At 31.2% G+C, this 20,732-nt stretch overlaps 1 protein-coding gene across 1 annotated transcript; it reads left to right on the forward strand.

The window, feature by feature from the left end:
- Positions 1-3,541: 3,541 nt before the first annotated feature.
- Positions 3,542-9,444, forward strand: LOC108908881 (carboxypeptidase N subunit 2-like). Its single transcript, XM_018713044.1, has 8 exons — positions 3,542-3,750; positions 6,300-6,450; positions 6,511-6,654; positions 7,171-7,496; positions 7,558-7,691; positions 7,933-8,192; positions 8,296-8,421; positions 8,510-9,444. The coding sequence occupies exons 1-8, from the start codon at positions 3,555-3,557 to the stop codon at positions 8,712-8,714; spliced, it is 1,542 nt and encodes a 513-aa protein (XP_018568560.1). The 5' UTR covers positions 3,542-3,554; the 3' UTR covers positions 8,715-9,444.
- Positions 9,445-20,732: the final 11,288 nt, after the last annotated feature.

Consider the following 20,732-nt stretch of genomic DNA (forward strand, 5'->3'; position numbering starts at 1 on the left):
GTTATAATGTATTACTAAACACTTATATATTGACTATAAGTCAATATGACGGAATCCATAATTTATAGTGTCTATAACGCATTTTTTTATTTTAGAAAAGTGTTATGCTTATCATGCCAAATCACTGTGGTCGTGATCCGCCAAATCACTGAAATCGTAACCCAATCATTTTTAATTTTCCTGATATGTTGATACCTATTATTTATTACGCATTTAGAATAGCTTGACAATTGTATAAATTTTTTGTTTCAACTCCTCAAGAAGGTATGAGCATTTGAATATTTCGTGTAAAAAATTTTTTCAAATACCTGTAACTTGGCAAAAACCAAAGATATATTTTTTTTTCATTTTGTTCCTTACGAAATGTGGTTTTATAAGACATATATGTATATAAAATAATACATTTTTAGTTTTTTGAGTTTTTTTAAACAAACTGGTGCTTTTTGAAAAATAGTGACGTTTTTTTTTCTTTCGTTCTTTCAATATGCCTTTTTATTTTATTTTGTTTTTCGAATTGATTTTTTTTTCGTATTTAAATTTTTTTAATACCATACATTTAAAACTACTTGTACTAACATCATTAAATATCTAAATTATTATTAACTAAATATTCCCATTTTTTTTTTTTCAATATTGAATAGTTTTGCATAATTCAGTATTGTTTCTTTAAAAATTCCCGCAGGTAATTCAAGGATTTGACTTAGTTGTTAATTCTGATTGCTATAAAAAAAATCCTCAATATCTAAGCTTAGATACTGAAGATCTTTTTTATAGAAATTTAATTTTCTATAAAAATGTCATTTATGAGAAAAATGCAAAAATCCATAAAAATTAACTTTATATGTTTTAGCAGTAAAACCGTTCAAGCCACATAGACCTCACTATGGGCACTTTCAAAGAACGAAGATTCCCCTGTAATTATCGCCTATAAAATAACGTCAAAAGCAGCTGAGATATACAGGGTGGCCCGATAGATTGACAAAGTTTAATATCTCCCTTATTATAAAGATTTGAAAATAAATATTTTATGGGAGTGATGTAAGTACTTTAAAAAGTTCACATTTTAAAAATATTTTGATTATACAGGGTGATGCATCTTTAAGGTGGTTTTTCTTAAATAGAACACTCTGTATATTTTTACAAATTTGTATTCTACAGAAAATTCTCTTTCCAGCAATGTCTTTGGCTTTTTGTATTCGATGCGGCTATACCAAGTTCTTTGAAAAAATAAGATAATTTTCGCTGGAACAGGGTTCTGTAAATCTATCCACTGTGCAGGTACTACCAGTAATTAAGTAAAAATATTTTAGCATGAGGACGAAAGATATGGACAAACAACAAAATAGCAAAATCTTTATAATTTTTGTACACATAAACCCCAGTTTAGAGAATTTCGATAAACATTTTCTCCATTTTTTTTAAATGAAACACCCGGTATATTATTTTATTTTTGGATTAATATGTTAATTACCTACAACTTTTGTAAATAATACCCTATGCCTAAAATCACTATTTTCGGAGTTATTGGCACTTTTCTAACAAAACCTCTTTAATTTTGCAAATTTTACTTTTTATTACTCTAGTAGGCCATGAGTTTGACTAAAATAACAAAATCTGCAGTAGTGTAAATTGCTGGGTTGTAAGTTTAAAAATACTTCAAAATTAACTTTTCTCAAGTGGAAATAGTTGATCTGATTTATTTATGCAAGTAATAAAAATACTTTATTAGCAACACGAATTTATCATCAACACTATCCACAAAAAAGGCAGCCCAGTGTACGAACTTTTAGAAAAGTAATGGATCGTTTTGATAATTCCGGTACTGTAGCTTGTTGTAAAAATGTTCGGAAAAAAGAACATTCACTGAAGAAAATGAATTAAACGTTCTTTTGGCTATCACTGAAGACCCTCATATTAGTCAACGAGAAATTGGTATTCAAATAGATATTGGAAGAAATCTTTTCAAAGAATATTAAAGGGCAATAAAATGCATCTATACCATGTCCAATTATTGCAGGAATTAAGTAACGAAGATTGCAGAAGACGATTAGAGTTCTGCGGGTGGGTTCAAAACAAAATTAGAATAGAACGCGATTTTACAGATTTTGTCCTTTTTGGAGACAAGGCGACCTTTCGTAAGAATGGTAATGTCAACCGACATAATTTTCATTATTTTGCCAAAGAAAACCCGCATTTTGTGAGAATGCACTCACAAAATAGATGGAGTTTAAATTTAACGGAAGGCACTTTGAACATTTAGTTAGATAGCTAAATTGTTTATTTAGTTAGTACCTATTAATATTTCTTTTTTTTTATATAAGTATTTAATTTTTTACCAACACTTCTTCCATTCTGTTCATTTCCTTTTAAATTTTGTTAAAATCTACTTTTAATCATTAAATTTAGCATTTTTCTGTTGTAGTTTCTTCTTAATTACCATCATGTTACTGTTGGCGGATAAAGGATAAGTTATAAATTTTTTTATTTGATGTTTAACTCATGGCCTACTAATTAATAAAAAGTAAAATTTGCAATATTAAAAGGGTTTTGCCAATAATTCAAAAAATAGTGATTTAGGCATAGGGTATTATTTACAAAAATTGTAGGTAATTAATATATTAACCAAAAATAAAATAATATACGGGGTGTTTCATTTAAAAAAATCAAGAAAATGTCCTTCGAAAATCGCTAAACTGGGGTTTATATGTAGAACACCCTGTACAAAATTATAAAGATTTAGCTATTTTGTTGTTTGTCCACATCTTTGTACGCTTACAAAATATTTCTTCTTAATTACTGGTAGTACCTGCACAGTGAATAGATCCACAGAACCCTGTCCCAGCGAAAATTAACTTATTTTTTCAAATAACTTAGCATCGCCGCATCGAATACAAAAAACAAAAACATCGTTGGAAAGAGAATTTTCTGTAGAATACAAATTTGTAAAACTATATAGAGTGTTGCATTTAAGAAAAACCACATTAAGCATGTTCCGTCCTAATGCATCACCCTGTATAACTTAAAATATTTTTAAAATGTGAACTTCTTTAAGCAGATCACTCCCATAAAATATTTATTTTCAAATCTTTATAATAAGGGAGGTATTGAACTTTGACACGCTCTTTGGCCACCCTGTAAGTATTTAAAAAAAAAGACCGTAGGTTTACGTTTTAAATGAATAGGAAAATTTTAAAATCAACTAGTGAATATTTAAAATTAAAAATAAGAGGTGAATTTGGTGAGATTTTTTTTCCCAATGTTTAGAACAATATTTCGTCAATGGAGCGATAAAACTGTACGTTTCAAACGCAGCACCCTAACATTAAGAGTAACAAATAAAGCATCTAATAAAAAAAGATTAGTAGTCTGTTATTATGATAATTTCAATTTTAAACTAGGCAGTAACAAGTACGTATAAGAATGGGAAATAAATTTCATGGTTAACAAACAGCCCAAATTATTTAATAAAGACAAATAGTTGCAAGAAAATTAGATAAACACCAAGGGTAACAACGCCAAAGTTTAGTTGTGAGAGCTTAGGCAAGGCTGGAAAAATGAAGAGTTTGCCGTATTTTTTGTTGCTATTATACAGTGTGAAAGGAGACGAAGGTACCTGTGAATTAAACGCCTGTGAAGCTTTAGAAAAGAGTCAAATGAACTTAAGGGAGTTTGCAGACAGTCTCGAAGAGAATAATACTAATAACTACTTGATTAAGTTGGAAAGAAGGCTCAGGTCGTTGGAGCAGCCAGGTAAATGTATTCGTAAAATGAAATTTTATATGTGACAACTTTCAGTTGCCAATAATCAATTTTGTTAAAACATAAAATACAACTATAAAGCTATAAAAGAACGTTATTTAATTTCAAATGAATCATCTTTTTCTGAAATGGATAAACCATTTCGTTTCAAAATATTTCTTTATTTTGAGTTTTTTCCCGAATATTAGGAAGCATATATTTTACACAAATGCCAGCTTACTTGTAGTTGTAGTTGCCAAAACCATGTTTCACTTAAAACGCTACTGTTCATTTATTTAGACACAAGGTCACTGTTACACTTTATATAAATATGTAATATTTTCTTAAAGCTTTGAACTAGCTAACTTTGAAAAATAATGGAAGGACTCTCTCATTTATACTCCTATACGGGGTGCGGAGTGTATAATCTATAAAAATTAAACTACAGCTTCCTGATGATATTTGTAATATACGAAAAAATATACATCTTATACGAAATAGTTCTATCTTTTTTTTGTAAATTAAAGTTCATTTATTCAAAGAAAATGAAGGCCGACCCTGTGTTATTTATTAAAAACTTTGGAAATGTTTTTATGCGACCCGAGATGCAACCTTATAATTTAAGTCGGTATAATATAATACTAGTAATACTAAAAGAAGGTTAGGTTACATTGTCAAAAAATTTGTGCAATCAACTGATTTTGTGTTTGTATTGAATTCTTTATTGACTTAATTATTAAATATTAAGCATCGTCCATCGACCCATCAGTGTTAAAAAGTGAAAGATTCCAGACAATTTTTTTTATTTTGTAATTCCACGATAGTGACAGTGTAATTTGTATAAAGAAGTAAAAAATAAAAATAGCGTGTCGATTACATTAAAAACGAGATTCTTATTTCTTACTTTGCTTAATTTTTAGTTTGTGCGCAAACTAGTTTTACAATGAACCGAGAAAACAGTGCATTTACTATTTCCGAATGTGTCGATATGATGTTATATTAGTATATGGTGCAGGCGGAGAAAATGCTCTCGCGGCGACTAGGTTGTACCGAGAACGATGGCCACAACGTAACCCCCCATGTGCAAATACAATCCTACAGTGCGTTCAACGTCTGCGAGATACGGGAAGTGTTATTCCTCGAGGAGAAGGACGTAGAGAGCAAGTGAACCTTAATGTTGAAGATGTAGTGTTGGAAAATATTGACGAAGACTCCACAATTAGTACTCGACGACTCACACAGCAAGTAGGAACCTCATATCGTGCCGTACATCACATCTTAAGGCGCCAGCTGTTGCACCCCCATCATCTGCAACCAGTTCAACAGATTTTACCCCCGGATTGTGATCAACGAATGCGTTTTTGCAGATGGTTTTTACGGCAATGTGCCAATAAAGTAGACTTTCCTGCTTATATTTGTGTAATAGACGAGGCGACATTTACCCGTGATGAAGTGAATTTCTATAACATGGACATATGGGCCGATGAAAATCCTCACGCGATTAGGGAAACTCATTTTCAACATCGGTTCATGGTAAATATTTGGGCTGGCATAGTAGGCGATGACTTGTGGGTCCCTATTTTTTTGAAGGACGACTAAATGGACCATCATATGCTCATGACTTTTTGGAGAACCGGTTGCCTGAATTATTGGACGATGTGGCATTACAAGTTCGGACACTCATGTTTTATCTTCCAGATGGGGCTCCTCCACACAGTACTCGATAAGTAACGACACTTTTGAATGAAATGTTTCCTCAGCGATGGATTGGACGTTTTGGTCCTATGCAGTGGCCACCTCGGTCACCCGATTTAACTCCAATAGACTTTTATTTTTGGAGTCACTTGAAGTCATTGGTTTACAATACTCCAATTGCTACCGTCGAAGAATTGCGAAACCGTATACTTACAGCTGCTGACACAATTAGGGGAATACCTGGAATTTGGGAAAATATTCGCCAAAATTGAGTGCGTTGGTGCCATGCGTGTATCCGCGCTAATGGCGATCAATTTCAACATTTTCTCTAGAAATGGTACGTTTTATTTCATTTTGTTCCATATTTTAATGGAGTTTGTTTAGTGCACGCAGTTGGCAATTACAGATGCTTACGAATGTGGTTTTGATTGCGAACTCTTGCAGTAACAACAATGCATTTAAGATAGTAATTACTATTAATTATTATAATAAGATAATCTGTTTTTCTTAGTTTGTACTTTTGCATTGAAAAATTCCCCAAAAATTGAGAAGTATCTTTCTATCTTTCAACGACGATTTGTTTACGCGGTTGGTCTACAGAACGTAACTCATCGTACAGCACATGGACAGGACCGTTCCACAGAAAATATTTTGATCCATAATTGAACTTTAATTTACGAAAAAAAAAACGTAAAAATACAACTTTTTCGTTTAAAACTTTTCTATTACAAATATCGTTAGGAAGCTGTAGTTTAATTTTTATAGATTATACACGCCACACCCTGTATACAACTGCTTGATTCGCAATAATATGTAAGATTTTTTTGTACATTACTAAAATTAATATTCTATTTTATCTGTTTAAGTCTGGGAAATTTCAAAGCAGAATGAAAGATGGATCGACTGCGGGAAAGGGCCTTGTAAATGTAGACCAGAAACCAAGAGTATAAGTTGTTGGCAAAATCAACTGAATGCTTTGCCCGCCGATCAAGTATTACCATTTGACGTAAGACAGATGTAAATAAAAATTTAACATTATTAAAAACTAAGTCAAATATAGTTTCAAACGTGTTTTAGAGACCTAGGAATTAATAGGCTATCAACTTTGAATAAAAACGCTCTGCAGATGCTATCCCACTTGACAGAACTTGACCTTTTCGACAATAAAATAGACCATTTACCAGAAAATATTTTTGTGCACCTCGACAGCTTAAAATATTTGTAAGTAAAACTTGAACGAATATCATAAGTCATAAGTTAATCTTATACATACTGACATTTTTGTTTTCAAAGCCATGGCAATCGCAGCTAAAAAAAAACAGGGCAAAATTAGGCGCTAACAAAGGTGTTTGGTGTGATGGGTGAACTCGCTTTATTACTGTGACTTATTGGTCATAGCAAAATTACTTCCTAAAAAAATTCATTACAGTTATGCGATTCTAAAAAACTCTATATGTATATTTCCAAATCTTAAGCCCTAGATATGTGATCATGTAACCACATTATGATCGGTACTGTAAGGTATATTTTATGATGATGAAAGTACTAGTACAATTCTTACAGAAATGTTTTCAATTTCATCTTAAAAAAGGCAGCATAAAAATGTTCTCCTGAGCATTTTCCCGGTTTATGAATAATTTAAACTTTATGTGAAGATTGGTGCAAAAATTAAGTGTATAATAAAACTTTTCCACAATCTCAGAGTTTATTCATTAATATTTACCCCGAATGTTACAGGCGTCTGCATAAAAACGAAGTAGAGGAAATGTCCCCAGACCTCCTATCAACATTAAAAAATTTGCAGACATTTGATGCATCTGATAATCTGATGCGAGTCTTGCCAACGAACTTGTTTAGAGGAACACCAAACCTGATCCTTTTACACTTGTCAAGAAATCGCATAAAAAGCATCCCCGAAGCTCTCCTCAGTAAATTGGAGCAATTAGAAGATTTGGACTTGAGTAATAATTTTTTAGAAACGGTTCCCAAATTCGCTTTTAATGATTTGAAATCTTTGAGACGACTGTTTTTAGCAGAAAATAATATCACTCTACTACCAACAGGTATGTTAATACAACAAAGGTTGAGTCTAAAATAGACAAAATGGACACATCATATTTGTAGGGGTTTTCGACAAGCTGGCCAATCTAGAATTATTAAATTTGAGGAAAAACAGGATTTCACATCTATCCCCAAAATTATTTGACAAACTGCAGAATCTCAAGATTTTGCAATTAACTAACAACAGGCTAAGTCAGGTACTTTTTTAAAGTTCATGTGGTAAGAATAACGAAGTTTGTTGTCAGATATTCACTTTTCACATTTTTCTTCATTTATATACTTGCCTACTTATTATTAAACATGTATTAACTTTAATGCCAATACCAACATACTTTGTTGATTATCAACTTAATTTTGTTATACTGAATGTTTTCTAAATCAATTTGCTAACGTATAAAAAATCGATCAAGTATAACTACCTAAAAATTTAAATTTCAGATTGATGTAAACGATTTTCGGAAACTGACTAATATAGTAGAACTCCACCTGGGACAAAATTTTATAAATGATATTCCCGAAAATGCCTTTGTCGAAAACAGAAATTTGGAAAAGCTTTTCCTGTTTTCGAACAACTTGGAATTCCTAAAAGAGAAAACCTTCAATGGGCTAATCAGTCTAACGTCATTATTTATCAATAACAATATTATACAAGATATTCATTCTAAGATATTTGTACACACGCCTAGTCTACAAAAACTGTAAGTATGACATAGAAGTGAAAAATAAAAAATAACATTTCATATTTCGAGTCAATATAATTAATTATCAGCTATCAGTTTTATAAACCATTAACCTTTTTAGTCAATTAGACAGCAACAAATTCCACTTCCTACCAGCCAAATCGCTAGACTTTTTGACGCAATTAATTTCAATTAAACTAGCAAAAAATCCTTGGCACTGTGATTGCAACATATTATATTTAGCAATGTAAGTAACTTTGCTTATAATAAGCAAATCTATTTGAATATAAAGACGATAATTTCTCATTAATGTTGTCTTTGTTGTTCTTTCTTAGCTGGGTTGACACTAATAAGCAAAAAGTATGGGATTCTCAGCCCACTTGTAGGGGCCCTGGAAATCTGGGAGGATCATTATTAAAAGATATGTCATTTGACAATTTGTGCGAAGGTCAATGGGCTAGCATGACGAATTTGTCCCCCAGGATTCCCATCAAGAATAAACTGAACGAGGAATTGAGAGAAAATTCCACATCATTTTAATTATATTTCAATCAATTTTTTAGTTCAGGGTGAACGTGTTCCACTTCTGCCATTATTGACATCTCGCACAAATCAGGACAAAGTGTGATAAATGCAACTTCCTTGTAGCTTCTTTTTTTACTAGAATTTCTATAATTATACTGCTGCTGGTGTAATTTTTTTATGAGAACACCATAATCACTTAGTTTCAAACAAAAAATTACATCGATAAAATGACGTAGAATTTAACAAGTCCCTGCTATGTCATAATATCTCAATAAGAATGTGTATACAAATTGTAAAATATCTTTCTAAAAACATGTTTAAGGAAACATTTATTATAAAATGCAAACATTTTGTAGCATTCTATGTAACACATTTTCTATTGCCATCATGTAATCATAGATGGCGCATATATCCTTATAGGTAGTTAAATTTTAGCTGTTAAAGAAAGATAAGCTATGAGAAGTAAATTTCATTTCCACAACTTTCAGAGAGGAAATTTTTGTGAATATTTATAAACTAGGGACTGTTCCAGTTGTTTATGTTTATCAACTGTATAAATGTCTTATTGAAGTTATATTTCTTTTAACATAAAAATTTAGATCCAACTCTACGTAGGTAATTTACAACACTTATAGTGATAGATTTTATAATAACGGTAAAGACTAGAAAATGCTTTGGATGATTTATTATTAAATTAATGCACTTTGTTTTCTTCATTATTTACCAAATACCTGTCAATATAAACATTTCAGGACAAAAATAGCATTTGTATTCGTACTCGTTATAATTAAGCTGCATCCGATTACCATGCATGTTATGGAATCACGCAATATGCAAATATCGAACAAAATTGCTGGTTATCAGTCCGAAATTATGCCTTAAATTGTAAACCCTGTGCGAAACTAATTATGTATACCCAAGGGTAATAACACCGATTTCTATACGGATAAAAAACATACAAGTAAAAAAATGGGAGAAACGAAAAAATAATAATAAATAAAATAATAGTTATTTATTTTATGTGTTTTAAGTAGCATTTTATCCACGCAAGAATGTTAAATGTTTAATATTGTTAAGTGGATAAAAGGCAATTGAAACACATCACAATCATATTTGTCGTGGCAGAATTACTGGAATTTTATAAAAAATATTCGCACGACTTGATAGTTCTTACTAGTACTCAATGAAACGCGGTAGGTTTTGTTATACCTACTTGTTGCTTGTTTATTATAAATTATTTAATAAACAGTTCTATCTGAATTTGGTAAAAATGCAAGAAAGTAATTGTGTTCCTGTGGCTGCTTTTGAAAAAGCTCAAGAAGCTATTTTCCATTTATTGTCAGTGAAATCCAGGGAACATTATGTGTTCGCCGAATTTAACGAATGAAGGGAAAAACGAAAAGTAATTAGAACAATTTTTTTATTTTAGTTGTTTATCTTGTCGTGGACAAAAAAGGATTGTATAACAATAGTCAAATAAACATATAATAACTTAACCTAAGACACAACAGCAGAAAAAAATTCAAATAAAGAATAAAAACACTTATCTTACTAAAAATAATTTTAGTTTTTGTTTAAATTGAGATATTGTAAGCTTATCAGTCTTGAATTCACTCGGTAAATGGTTATATATCTTAAATCCTAAACAATCTGGTGAATTAGCTGTTATGGTATATTTTGCAAAAGGAATTCGGATATCATAGCATTGTCTGGTATTGATTGTATGTATATCCCTATTGAGAATTAAAGACTCCTTATTATTTTATATATACACAGACATTTCAAAAATAAATAATGATACTAATGTAAGAACATTAAATTTCTTAAATATATCTCTACATGTACGATGACTTGGCACGCCAACAATTAATCTTAAAATACGTTTTTAAAACTGAATGAGACAAGGTAGAGTTACACCAAAAACATATTCCGTAACGCAATCTAGACTCCACGTACGCATAATATAAATTTAACAATTGTTCTTCGTGTAAAATTTCTTTCATACACTTAATTAAGTAGCTTACTGAACTTAATATAGATATAAGATTATTGCAATGCATTTTCCAAATTAATGTATCATCCAAAGTAACTCCTAAAAATTTGACACAGTCTGATTCATCACTGGTAATAGTACAGTTGTTAATATTTGCCGCAACAGACTCACAATTTTTTTGCCTATTGTGAAATTTAATTAATTTAGTTTTATCGGTATTTAAATATAAGTTATTACAACTGAACCACTTAGACACATTGTACAATATATTTTCTAGGTTAGTAGTCAGGTTTTTTGTTCGAACGCTCCAATGAATTTATATAAAGAATAAATAGTACAGGGCCTAGGACTGAACCTTGAGGAACACCCATGTCAATGGAATTAGATTCAGATTTAAAGTTGTTAGTAAAGTCATACTTGTAGAAGTAATAGACACATATTGTTTTCTATATTTAAAAAAAGTAGAAATCCAGTTTAAAGCAGAACCCCGGATACCATACTTATACAATTTTTGTAGTAAGTTATCATACTGTATGCAGTCGAATGCCTTACTAAGGTCACAAAAAATGCCTACGGGGCACTCACCTATGTCAATACATTTAACAATTTCACCGTAAAAAGAATGTATGGCAGTAGTACTTGCGTGAATGCTGTTGAAATATGCAGAAAATATATTTATCTGCGCCCAATTCGCCTAACACAAGACAGATTATTTTTAAGATACATCAATCAAAAATGTACTTCTCAGCCTGTTAGATTGAACACATTGACGAAGGTACCCTCAATAATTGCTTCATTCCTGAATATCGCAAATCCAGAAGCATATACTGGCCAATGTATGAGGCGCACTTCAAAAACTTTATTGGCCAATAAAGGTGCTGATCTTACAACCATCAAACGGTATGGTGGATGAAAGAGCAGAAAGTTATGTTGAGGAGTATATATCTAACAAACTTGATACTGCAAGGAAAATCCAAGGAAAATATTCCTTACAAGAAGAGACATCCGTAACTTGTGCAAATTCTTCACAAACTTCGGCAGATGTTATGAGTTCCGAAAATGATGGCAACAATCTGCAAGGGTTGTTATTAACGGAAAGGAAGTTACATGCGATAAAACAGAAAACGAAATGACTATTACCTACTATAAACGCAAATGTTAATAAGTAAACAAATTAAATTTGATTTACTATAGGTTTATTATTTTTTCATTATTCTACTAGTGAAATAAAATTATTTTATTCCACTAGTGTGGATAAAAAGTCCGATTATAAGGTGGTTGTGCATAAAAGATATCCGCGTTTAATAGTAAAATAATTATTTACTGCCATTTATCAACTGACGCCGCATCATATAAAGCTTTGTGTGAAACTGAAAGCTAATGCTTCAGGAAACCAGTTTAAGTGGTAAAAGAAATAAAGTAAAAGACCAATATTTGCAAACGTAATTGCTGCTTGCAAGAAAAGAACTAAGTAACTTTTTTTATTTTCAGCTTCAAATTACTCTGTTAGTCCTTTCAACTATTTCTTTACACAAAGACATACTTGCTGTACATATAGAAGCTACCTTTTCAATGCAAATTTCTGGTTTTTTTTATATTATGTACGTAAAAATATGATACAAAGTGAGTTGAAGCGCATCGTACTAAAAGTATAATACGTAAAGATCCTAAAAAACAGCTACATTTACAAAGAAATTATATGTACATTATAATACGGAATTTTTATATCCAATGAGTATTCAAGTAGGTAAACAGGATATCGATTTTAATAAATTTCCGGGTATACTATTTTTTTCTTGTATTCTCCGGAATATCCTGAATGTATGTATAAAATGCATTAATTCTATTTTTCTAAGGAAAACTGATTCTTTATTATTCCGTTTATACGATAGACGTATCGAACGGTCGTTAGTTTCACATGATTTATTAGAATGTGTAGAAATTCATTTGTTATCTTCGACAACCGTCTTAGATATTTGGCTACATTTTAGAATACACATGGCAAAAAACAAAATAAACGATATTATTAAGTATGTGTCACTGATTGATGACGTGCTGGTGCTTCTCTCCTAATGGGAAAATGAGAGGACCTTTTGCGGCGAAGAAAAATTAAAAATTTCTGTTTTATCTTTATAAACGACATATCCTTATAAATGGCTTAATGATGGGATAGAGACAAGAAATTTATTTTCATATCATTTGTTAACTTTGAATTATGCCACTTAATCTAAAGACAAGTTTTACCATTTTCTACAATCATGCGTCATTTTGACAAAGATTTTTAGATTAATACAAACCTTCGATATGTTTTTGATCATGGAATTATTGTCAAAAATTCAAAATTTGCATAATTTCTGAGACTGTATTGTAAAACAAAACAAAACAATTCAGAAAAAGAGATAAAATGCTTTTGGGTTGGTTGGTTATCTTTAACAACGAAAATTTACAAATCTATAGGGGAAGTAAAAACATTGGTATAATGCTATATAACAGTCAGTTAAAAAAAATGTACCTCAGAAGTCAAAACCAGATAAAGGTTCGATGTGTTTTTTTTTCTATTTTGCATGTATTTTTGAATAAGAGATTTTTGGTTAGGCAAAACTATTTTCATAGAAAACACCTCGATGCCTTTGACGCAAGGGTTTATTTAATTAGTTTTTCGCTGTTGGGAAAATATAAAAAAATATTAAAAAAAAGATGAAAATTATACCACAAACAAATAACTTCAGACAATATCTTTCTATATTAAGACGAAATTTTGTTTGCACAATACTTAAATAAAATTAATTAATCAACTTAAAATTTCAACTCATAATCAGTGGCGTAGATAGGAGGTATGTTAGCTATACCTAGTCTCCTCAAAAATTTTGGCACTGAAAAACAAATATTTTTCCTGTCATTCTCCAAATACAAATTTTATTTTAAATTTTAAAAGGTGAGATAAATTTTAAATTGTACAGTGTGTTGCACAACAACGTGTCGAAGTTGAAGAAGCTTCTAGCCAAAATTTATAAATATTTTTCGTATAAACTCTTCAACATAATTGGAATAAAATCTTGTATCATATTTAATTAAAAAACTCTCACGATTTTCTATTTACAAATAAAGGTGTTGTACGCTTTCTAAAATTATAAAGTTTTTTATACGTATTATCAGAAAGTAAAAAGTTTCTATTTAACCCACGGAAAATATGAATTTGTTTTTCTCCATATCGAGCTATATATATTCAACAATGACATCACACACCCTTTATTAGTGCATTTGTTTTCAGTCATGGCAAACTTCATCCCTTTTTTATACAAAAAAAAAGAAACAGTTACATCTAACTTAATAAAAATGGCACATTTCTATTGTTGTGTGTGTTCTGTAAGTCGAAAACCTTGCAGCTAGCCCTAGAGGGGTACTCAAAGTATAAACATTTTAATTTTTTGGATATAACTCCAAAACTAAAAAGCATACCGCAAATTTGATTGAACCTGAAAATTTATCTCAATAAAATAGTCAAATGCAACTTTCTGTCTTTCATAATAATCGAAATGCTTTGACAAAGAAAATGGGATGAAGTGTACTTATTTACGTAGAAAGTTAACAATTATCAGTTTATTAATTGCTATCTTATTTCGGCTTTATGTATTTGCGCCTCAATTAATTGTTTATAATTAAACCATAGACACCATAGTTTTCGATAGTACAAAATATATCGTAATGTAGCTCGGGTATAAATACGTCACAGATATTACCTGAGATTATATCATATATTAAATGCTACTCAGTACATAGCGTCTAAGCATAGCCTTGAACCTACTGGCACAGAGCGACCTACTAATCTGTGGCTACTACGAAAGCATAACCAATGTCGCACTAGGCGAAATAAGGCCTCGTCCGGCACCGAATTACACTCGAAATGTCCAGTAAACAGCTAACTTCATTCAATAGCAAAATCATCAATCATAGATCCGGTTTTAAAGTTTTCATCATATTATATTTAGCCATTTGAGTGTGGGTAAAGTAATACTATCTTAATTGTCAGTGCAAGAGGCTTCAAACATCAATGTGGTAATATACGGATACTGAAAATTATTTTTAATTTTATTAAAAAAATTTATTTCAACTCCCCTGAGAATATTGATAATCATATAATAAAAAACACCATGTATGATGAACTTTATTACACTGTTTGCAGTAAAATTCTCTGAGTTTTTGTTATTTCCGCTGGGAGATAATATACCACTCATTGTAAAGCTGCAACTGTCCCCAAAGTTAAATTTTATCAACTTTAAAATTGTTATTCCAACAGTATTACCAACTGTTCTGTTTTTGTAACCATACATTAGTTTATAAACTCTATGAATAAGCTTTGTTTCAAATATTTCACCGGCGGTATTTTCCGTTCATTTAGGGAATTCGAAACTTTGCTACTGAAGTAATTAATGCAATGGATGATTGTCATAGTCCTTCTTTGAATAAATGAACATGGTGTCGTTTTGTATGTCTTTGTTTACTTTCACACACAGCGAATAACTTCTTTAAAAGTAAATAGTTAAATAAAATTCTCTATATTTGGCTGAAATCCTTGAAAAAGAGTTCAAAAAATTTTCAGATTTTATAGAAATATGACACGTCAATTTAAACCTTTTCAAAATTATTCATAAAATGGGTATCACAAAATACGTAAGTATTGTTTATTTACTTATACTTTAGAAGTATTAGGATTTTTTAATAAAATATTGTTTATATTGTCTGAAGTAATTTATTTGTGGCACAATTTTCGTTTTCTTTTTATTTTTTGGCCCTTGCACAATTTTTTTTTATGAAAATAGTTTTGCCTAACAAAATATCTCTACCCAACAGCTACAGAAAAAAGCAAATAAATACAAAAAACATAACACAAAAGTGCACAGGTTAAAAAAAAGAACTGGGTAATGACCATTTCGCGACTTTTTATTTCGGCAAGCTGAATTTATCACTATAGACGCTAAATATTATGTACAATAATATACGACCCAAGCTCGTCATATAGTTATATATTATTGCAAATTCGGAAAGCTTATGAAAAGAGCTTTAAATTAAAAAAAAATCGTCTAGATTCGTTGAAAAACAACGGAGTTACTGAGACTGTCAAAGTTGACGGCTTATTGTTAAACAAATTAGGTTGGTAGCGTCAAAAAAAATACTGTCATAACCGGCAACCATGAGTACTTTCCCAGATAAAAATAATTTATTTGTGGAAGTATGTTAAATGCATAAGAAATATAGTCAAAAGTCAGTGGGTCGCTTGATTTTTCGGCGAGCTGTGGCGGGGCGGAAGGGTAGGGGAAGCGAACGACAGCGGGTCCGAAGAAAATGACGATAATATTCATAGTTCTGCCGTTAAAAAAGCGAAATTCGCTTAAAAATAATATATTTGACAGTCTGTACCTCCGTTGTTTTTCAACAAATCTTGACGATTTTTTTTAGTTTAAAGCTCTTTTCATAAGCTTTCCGAATATGTAATAATATATAACTATATCACGCGCGTACGTCATATATTTCATGTTGCAACTAAGGCTAAAAAATAAAAAACTTTCCAGGTTGCAAATTTGAAATTTGAAAAAAATAATAGATGAAATCTACCATGAAAAAAATTAGTGCGATTGTGGAAGATACTCGAGATTGTCCAGACTAATAATTAGTTAATTTGTTTATAAAGCCATAACTTGTAAACTATTCAACTTACCGATTCCAGATTTCGTGTGAGTTATTAGACAGTGATAAGGAATGAGAGGATGCGATGCCAAAACGTTCTGGTAATAATAACGCATTTTATAAGCGTTTAATTGAAAAGTCATAAATAAACTTCTTCTGTTTATAACTTTTGATCTAATCAATATTTTTTGACGCTCGAGGGCTAGTTTTGTAGGTCTTTTGAAGACGAAAAAAAAAGTACTTTACTGCTTTTCTCTGGAAATGAACGGAAAAAAGTTATAAGCGAAAAACGTCAATTTACGTAAAAATTATACGATTAACCAGGCTGTAAACAATCTTCCCCCAATTTTTATGACTGTGGAAACTAATATGTTATTGTACATAATATTTAGCATCTATAGTGATAAATTCAGCTTGCCGAAAAAAAAGTCGCGTCCAACTCAATATTTCCTGGCCTAAATGTAATAGCTAGTTATTTATGTACCAAGGGAGATACAAGGATGATTATGCCCGCAGGCGACAGGTTGCTTCCGAGGGTCGTTTAGGTCCGAGGAAAGCATAATCAAGGGCATAATCATCCTAGTATCTCCCGTGGTGTCTACAACGTTTTATTTTTTACTTAGATATATGATTTTATATATATTTTTTTTAAATAATTAAATGTAAATGAGAATGAAAACAGTTTTTCAATAGATAAACGATGTATCCAAGATGTATCTATAACGCCCGCAAATTTGTTGATTTTGATAGTTTGATGTTTGATTCTGAGGAGACATATTGAAAAGGCAGAATGGATAATACCAGCAATAGTTGCTGCTAGAGCCAATAAAGTCAATGAAGAATTACTGCCTAAGAAATCTAAATTACTTTATGATAAAGAATATAAACTTTTTAAGAGTTGGACAAGCAGAAATTCAGCTGTTAGTGAAACTATATTAATGGGATATTTTCAAGAACTGGTGTGTATTACCTTTTATCATTTTAAAGAAATATTTATAATTTTTGATCAATTACATTTTTTATATATCTTTTAGTCGGTATCATTCAGCCCTAGCTCATTGTGGACAAAGTATTCAATGTTGAAGACCACATTATTAATGCGCAGAAAAATAAATATAGGAGAATATCATCCATTGGAGGCTTATTTAAAGCAAATATCTAAAAAATCTAAGATATCAACAAGAGAGGATATTTTGAAATTTATTAGAGAAGCATCAAGTAACACATATCTTCTGGAAAAGGTAATATAGGAAATAATGGGCTATATTACTGCATGTGCTTTTTGTTTTTTTAGGTTGTTCTAGTAATGGGTATTTTTGGAGGATTAAGAAGATATGAGTAATATAGATGACAAAGGAATCGTTGTTGTAGTAAAAATTTACGATACAAAAACTGGTGTACCAAAATCTTTTACTATTGTGAAAGAAAATGAAATGCACTCTCTCCAATTGTATCGACAGTATATATATTTGCTACCAAAAGAAATGAAAGAACGGCGGTTTTTTCTAACATATCGGAATGGTCGATATACTGTGCAACCAGTAGGTAAAAATAACTTCGGTAGCATACCGACCACGATTGCAAAACATCTCGGCTACGCAGATGCTAAAATGTACACGTAGATCCAAGTGCAGATGTGATAACATTGAAAAACCATGGAAAATGGAAGAGTGATACTGTAGCATTAGGATATGTAGAATATAGCATAACTTCCAAGAACAAAATATCTTCTTTTTCTGAATTGATTGTGAGGGAAAATAAACAACATTTGAATAAATGTTGTTTATTTTCCCTCACAATGGCAAAGAAAATTAAAGTAGTTCTCTTCTCAAATTGTACTTTCGTTTTTAAAGACGGTTGTGAATGATTTTTGTTAATAACTTAAAGCAAATTACTGTTATATATCAAATATTAATGTTAATAAACTTTGTACTTTCATTTATCTGCTTCATTTTACAAGGCACATTTACTATTTTACCCGTGCAAAAAAGAAGGGTTCAAAATAGGATCAAAATGCGGGCGATAATATTTAGGTCCGCTTATTTCGCCCTAGACTGATATGACGTTGTTTTCCTGTTCCGTGTCTTAGTAACAAGCAAGCTATATCGCCTAAGTGAAAAATAAAGTAGTTTTTTTTGTATTTTGTATTTGCCTGTTTTTTTTCAGCGAGACATTTTTGGTTAAGCAAAACTGTTTTCATAAAAATACCTTCTCAGGTGGCAAAATACCCAAAAAGCAGTTAAAAAAATTTATATATTTATTATTAGGACCCTGATTAATTCTAGAGCTATAACTACTCACTAAAACCACGATTCGACAGTGTGCTATACCAAAATAAACTTTCCTGCCGATAACGTTAAATACATTATCGGTCATCAATCTCATTTAACTGATCCATAGATATATACTCACCATGGCTGTCAGTAATGCATCATCGTATTAGCTATAAGCAGTATTTTAACGATGTACATAAATATATCCGTGAACAGAACATGTTTTATTTTGTGGGTGTCTCAATATGTGCTATTTGTAGATATAATATTTTGTGGACAAATAACGTATATTTTTTGAAATGTGTATTTACCTAAATAATAATAATAATAAATGGCATATTTGGATAAAAAATGATAAAAGTTTAAAAAATATAACAAAAATTTTCCTATTTATCAAATTTGTGTTTTCTTCGATATATTTTGAATACATTTTTTAGACAATTTCATAAGAACATCAACAACCAATGAGATAAAAAAATAAAACTGATACATATGGCGTGGTTCAAATTACAGACAATGGACTTGCTATTAGTAATTATAAAGGATGTCTCAAAAGTAACACAAGATTTGAATTATGCGTTATTTTCATTCCTAATTGTGCAGTAACATGTTGTGGTAAACATGTTGCAGTTAGACAAAAAAGAACAGACCACCAACGAAAAATCCACACCACACTATCACTGTCTTTGGTGGTCGTTCTTGAATGACCCGAGGATTGTCTCTTCTCCAAATTCGACAGTTGTAACCTGAGGGGTTATTTCTTTATTTATCTATCATTCGTTATGACCAGTATCATAACGAGTCTGGATTTCACAAGAGTTTACTATTTAATTCTCGAAAGGGAGTTTATAATTATCACTATACTTTAATTAATACGTGGGAACTTAGAAATGTTGTATGTTCAGAGAGTGAGTTTCAGGCACTTACCCTTTATTGCTTACGTAGACTGCAATCCAGTGGCTGACTATACATGGTGATACTGAAGTTGGAAGAAACAAAGAAAAACACCAAAACTTCCAGGGAGGGTTTTAATAACAATGAACAAAACAAACAAACAAAATGACAACACAACGGCTCGAGCAACATTATTAATTAATTGATTTCCACGCGACAGCATACCGAGATTCAGAGAATGCGCGCTTCATAGCAGAATTTGGAAAAACTTTATCTAATCTAATTTAATTAACTAGCCTGAGACTCTAATCTAAAACTAGGTCGACTGCTCAATGTGAAATGTTTGGAAGAATGCAGATTCTTCTCGAATTCCACACTTCGCTTCGCTACGCCCATTTCTTGGGTCCAGAAGTTTCTGTTCTTAGCTTATTGGCGAGAACCCTGAATGTCGGGATGCTTTAATAATCAGGTTAATAATTATCTAATTGACTGAATTTACATTTATATAAATAATTAAGTGACTTACTAGTAACCCTAGCCTTCCTCTAGCGACTCCGTGTAGCAATTACGGGGCGGATTAGTCGATCTCATTTAATATCTTCTTAATAGCTTGGAAAATCCGCCGAAAAACCAGCTGCTTAATCTGTTACTTTCTTTTTCAATTATTATCAGTTTAATAATATAATTTAATTCTACTTTGGAATCTCTACGCTCTTCTCGTGGTTTCGCGCGTTATTAGAAATACCGATTTTTCTCTTATACTAGACGCTTAACAAATGGCCCCGACAGTTTAAGTGAACTAGTTAAAAATATTGGTAAATTTCTCTGAAGGACGAAGCTACCTACTTGAAAGCCCTCAACTTTCGATCATTTGTGTTGAGTGAAATATTTTAGTTGGCCCATCCGTTCCGAGAACTAATAAATAACTGACTATACGTCCCGGCTTTTGTTACACAGTTTTGCTTATTCACATAGGTACCCACTAAGATGGAGATGCGCCTCGTTGCTAAAGATGATTTTCTTAGCGACATCACCGTCCATTTGTTGCTTATCCGGCGCATTAAATGGGCGACTAGTTTCAATTCCTGTGTTAGCTGAGTCTTAAATGGATGCAGATTTTGTTAATATCCACAGCATTATACTTTTTGAAAAGTTTAACTGTAGTGGCCGACGGCGCACTGAGGTTAC

This window comes from Anoplophora glabripennis, unplaced genomic scaffold, assembly GCF_000390285.2.
Source record: "Anoplophora glabripennis isolate ALB-LARVAE unplaced genomic scaffold, Agla_2.0 scaffold286, whole genome shotgun sequence".
In the NCBI taxonomy this organism is placed as follows: domain Eukaryota; kingdom Metazoa; phylum Arthropoda; class Insecta; order Coleoptera; family Cerambycidae; genus Anoplophora; species Anoplophora glabripennis.

Excerpts from the sequence above, each read along its gene's own strand:
- LOC108908881 (XM_018713044.1), top strand. The coding sequence starts at position 3,555 with ATGAAGAGTTTGCCGTATTTTTTGTTGCTATTATACAGTGTGAAAGGA. Across the intron at positions 6,451-6,510 it reads CCATTTGACGTAAGACAGAT|AGACCTAGGAATTAATAGGC; the intron begins GTAAATAAAAAT and ends AACGTGTTTTAG. Across the intron at positions 7,497-7,557 it reads TATCACTCTACTACCAACAG|GGGTTTTCGACAAGCTGGCC; the intron begins GTATGTTAATAC and ends TCATATTTGTAG.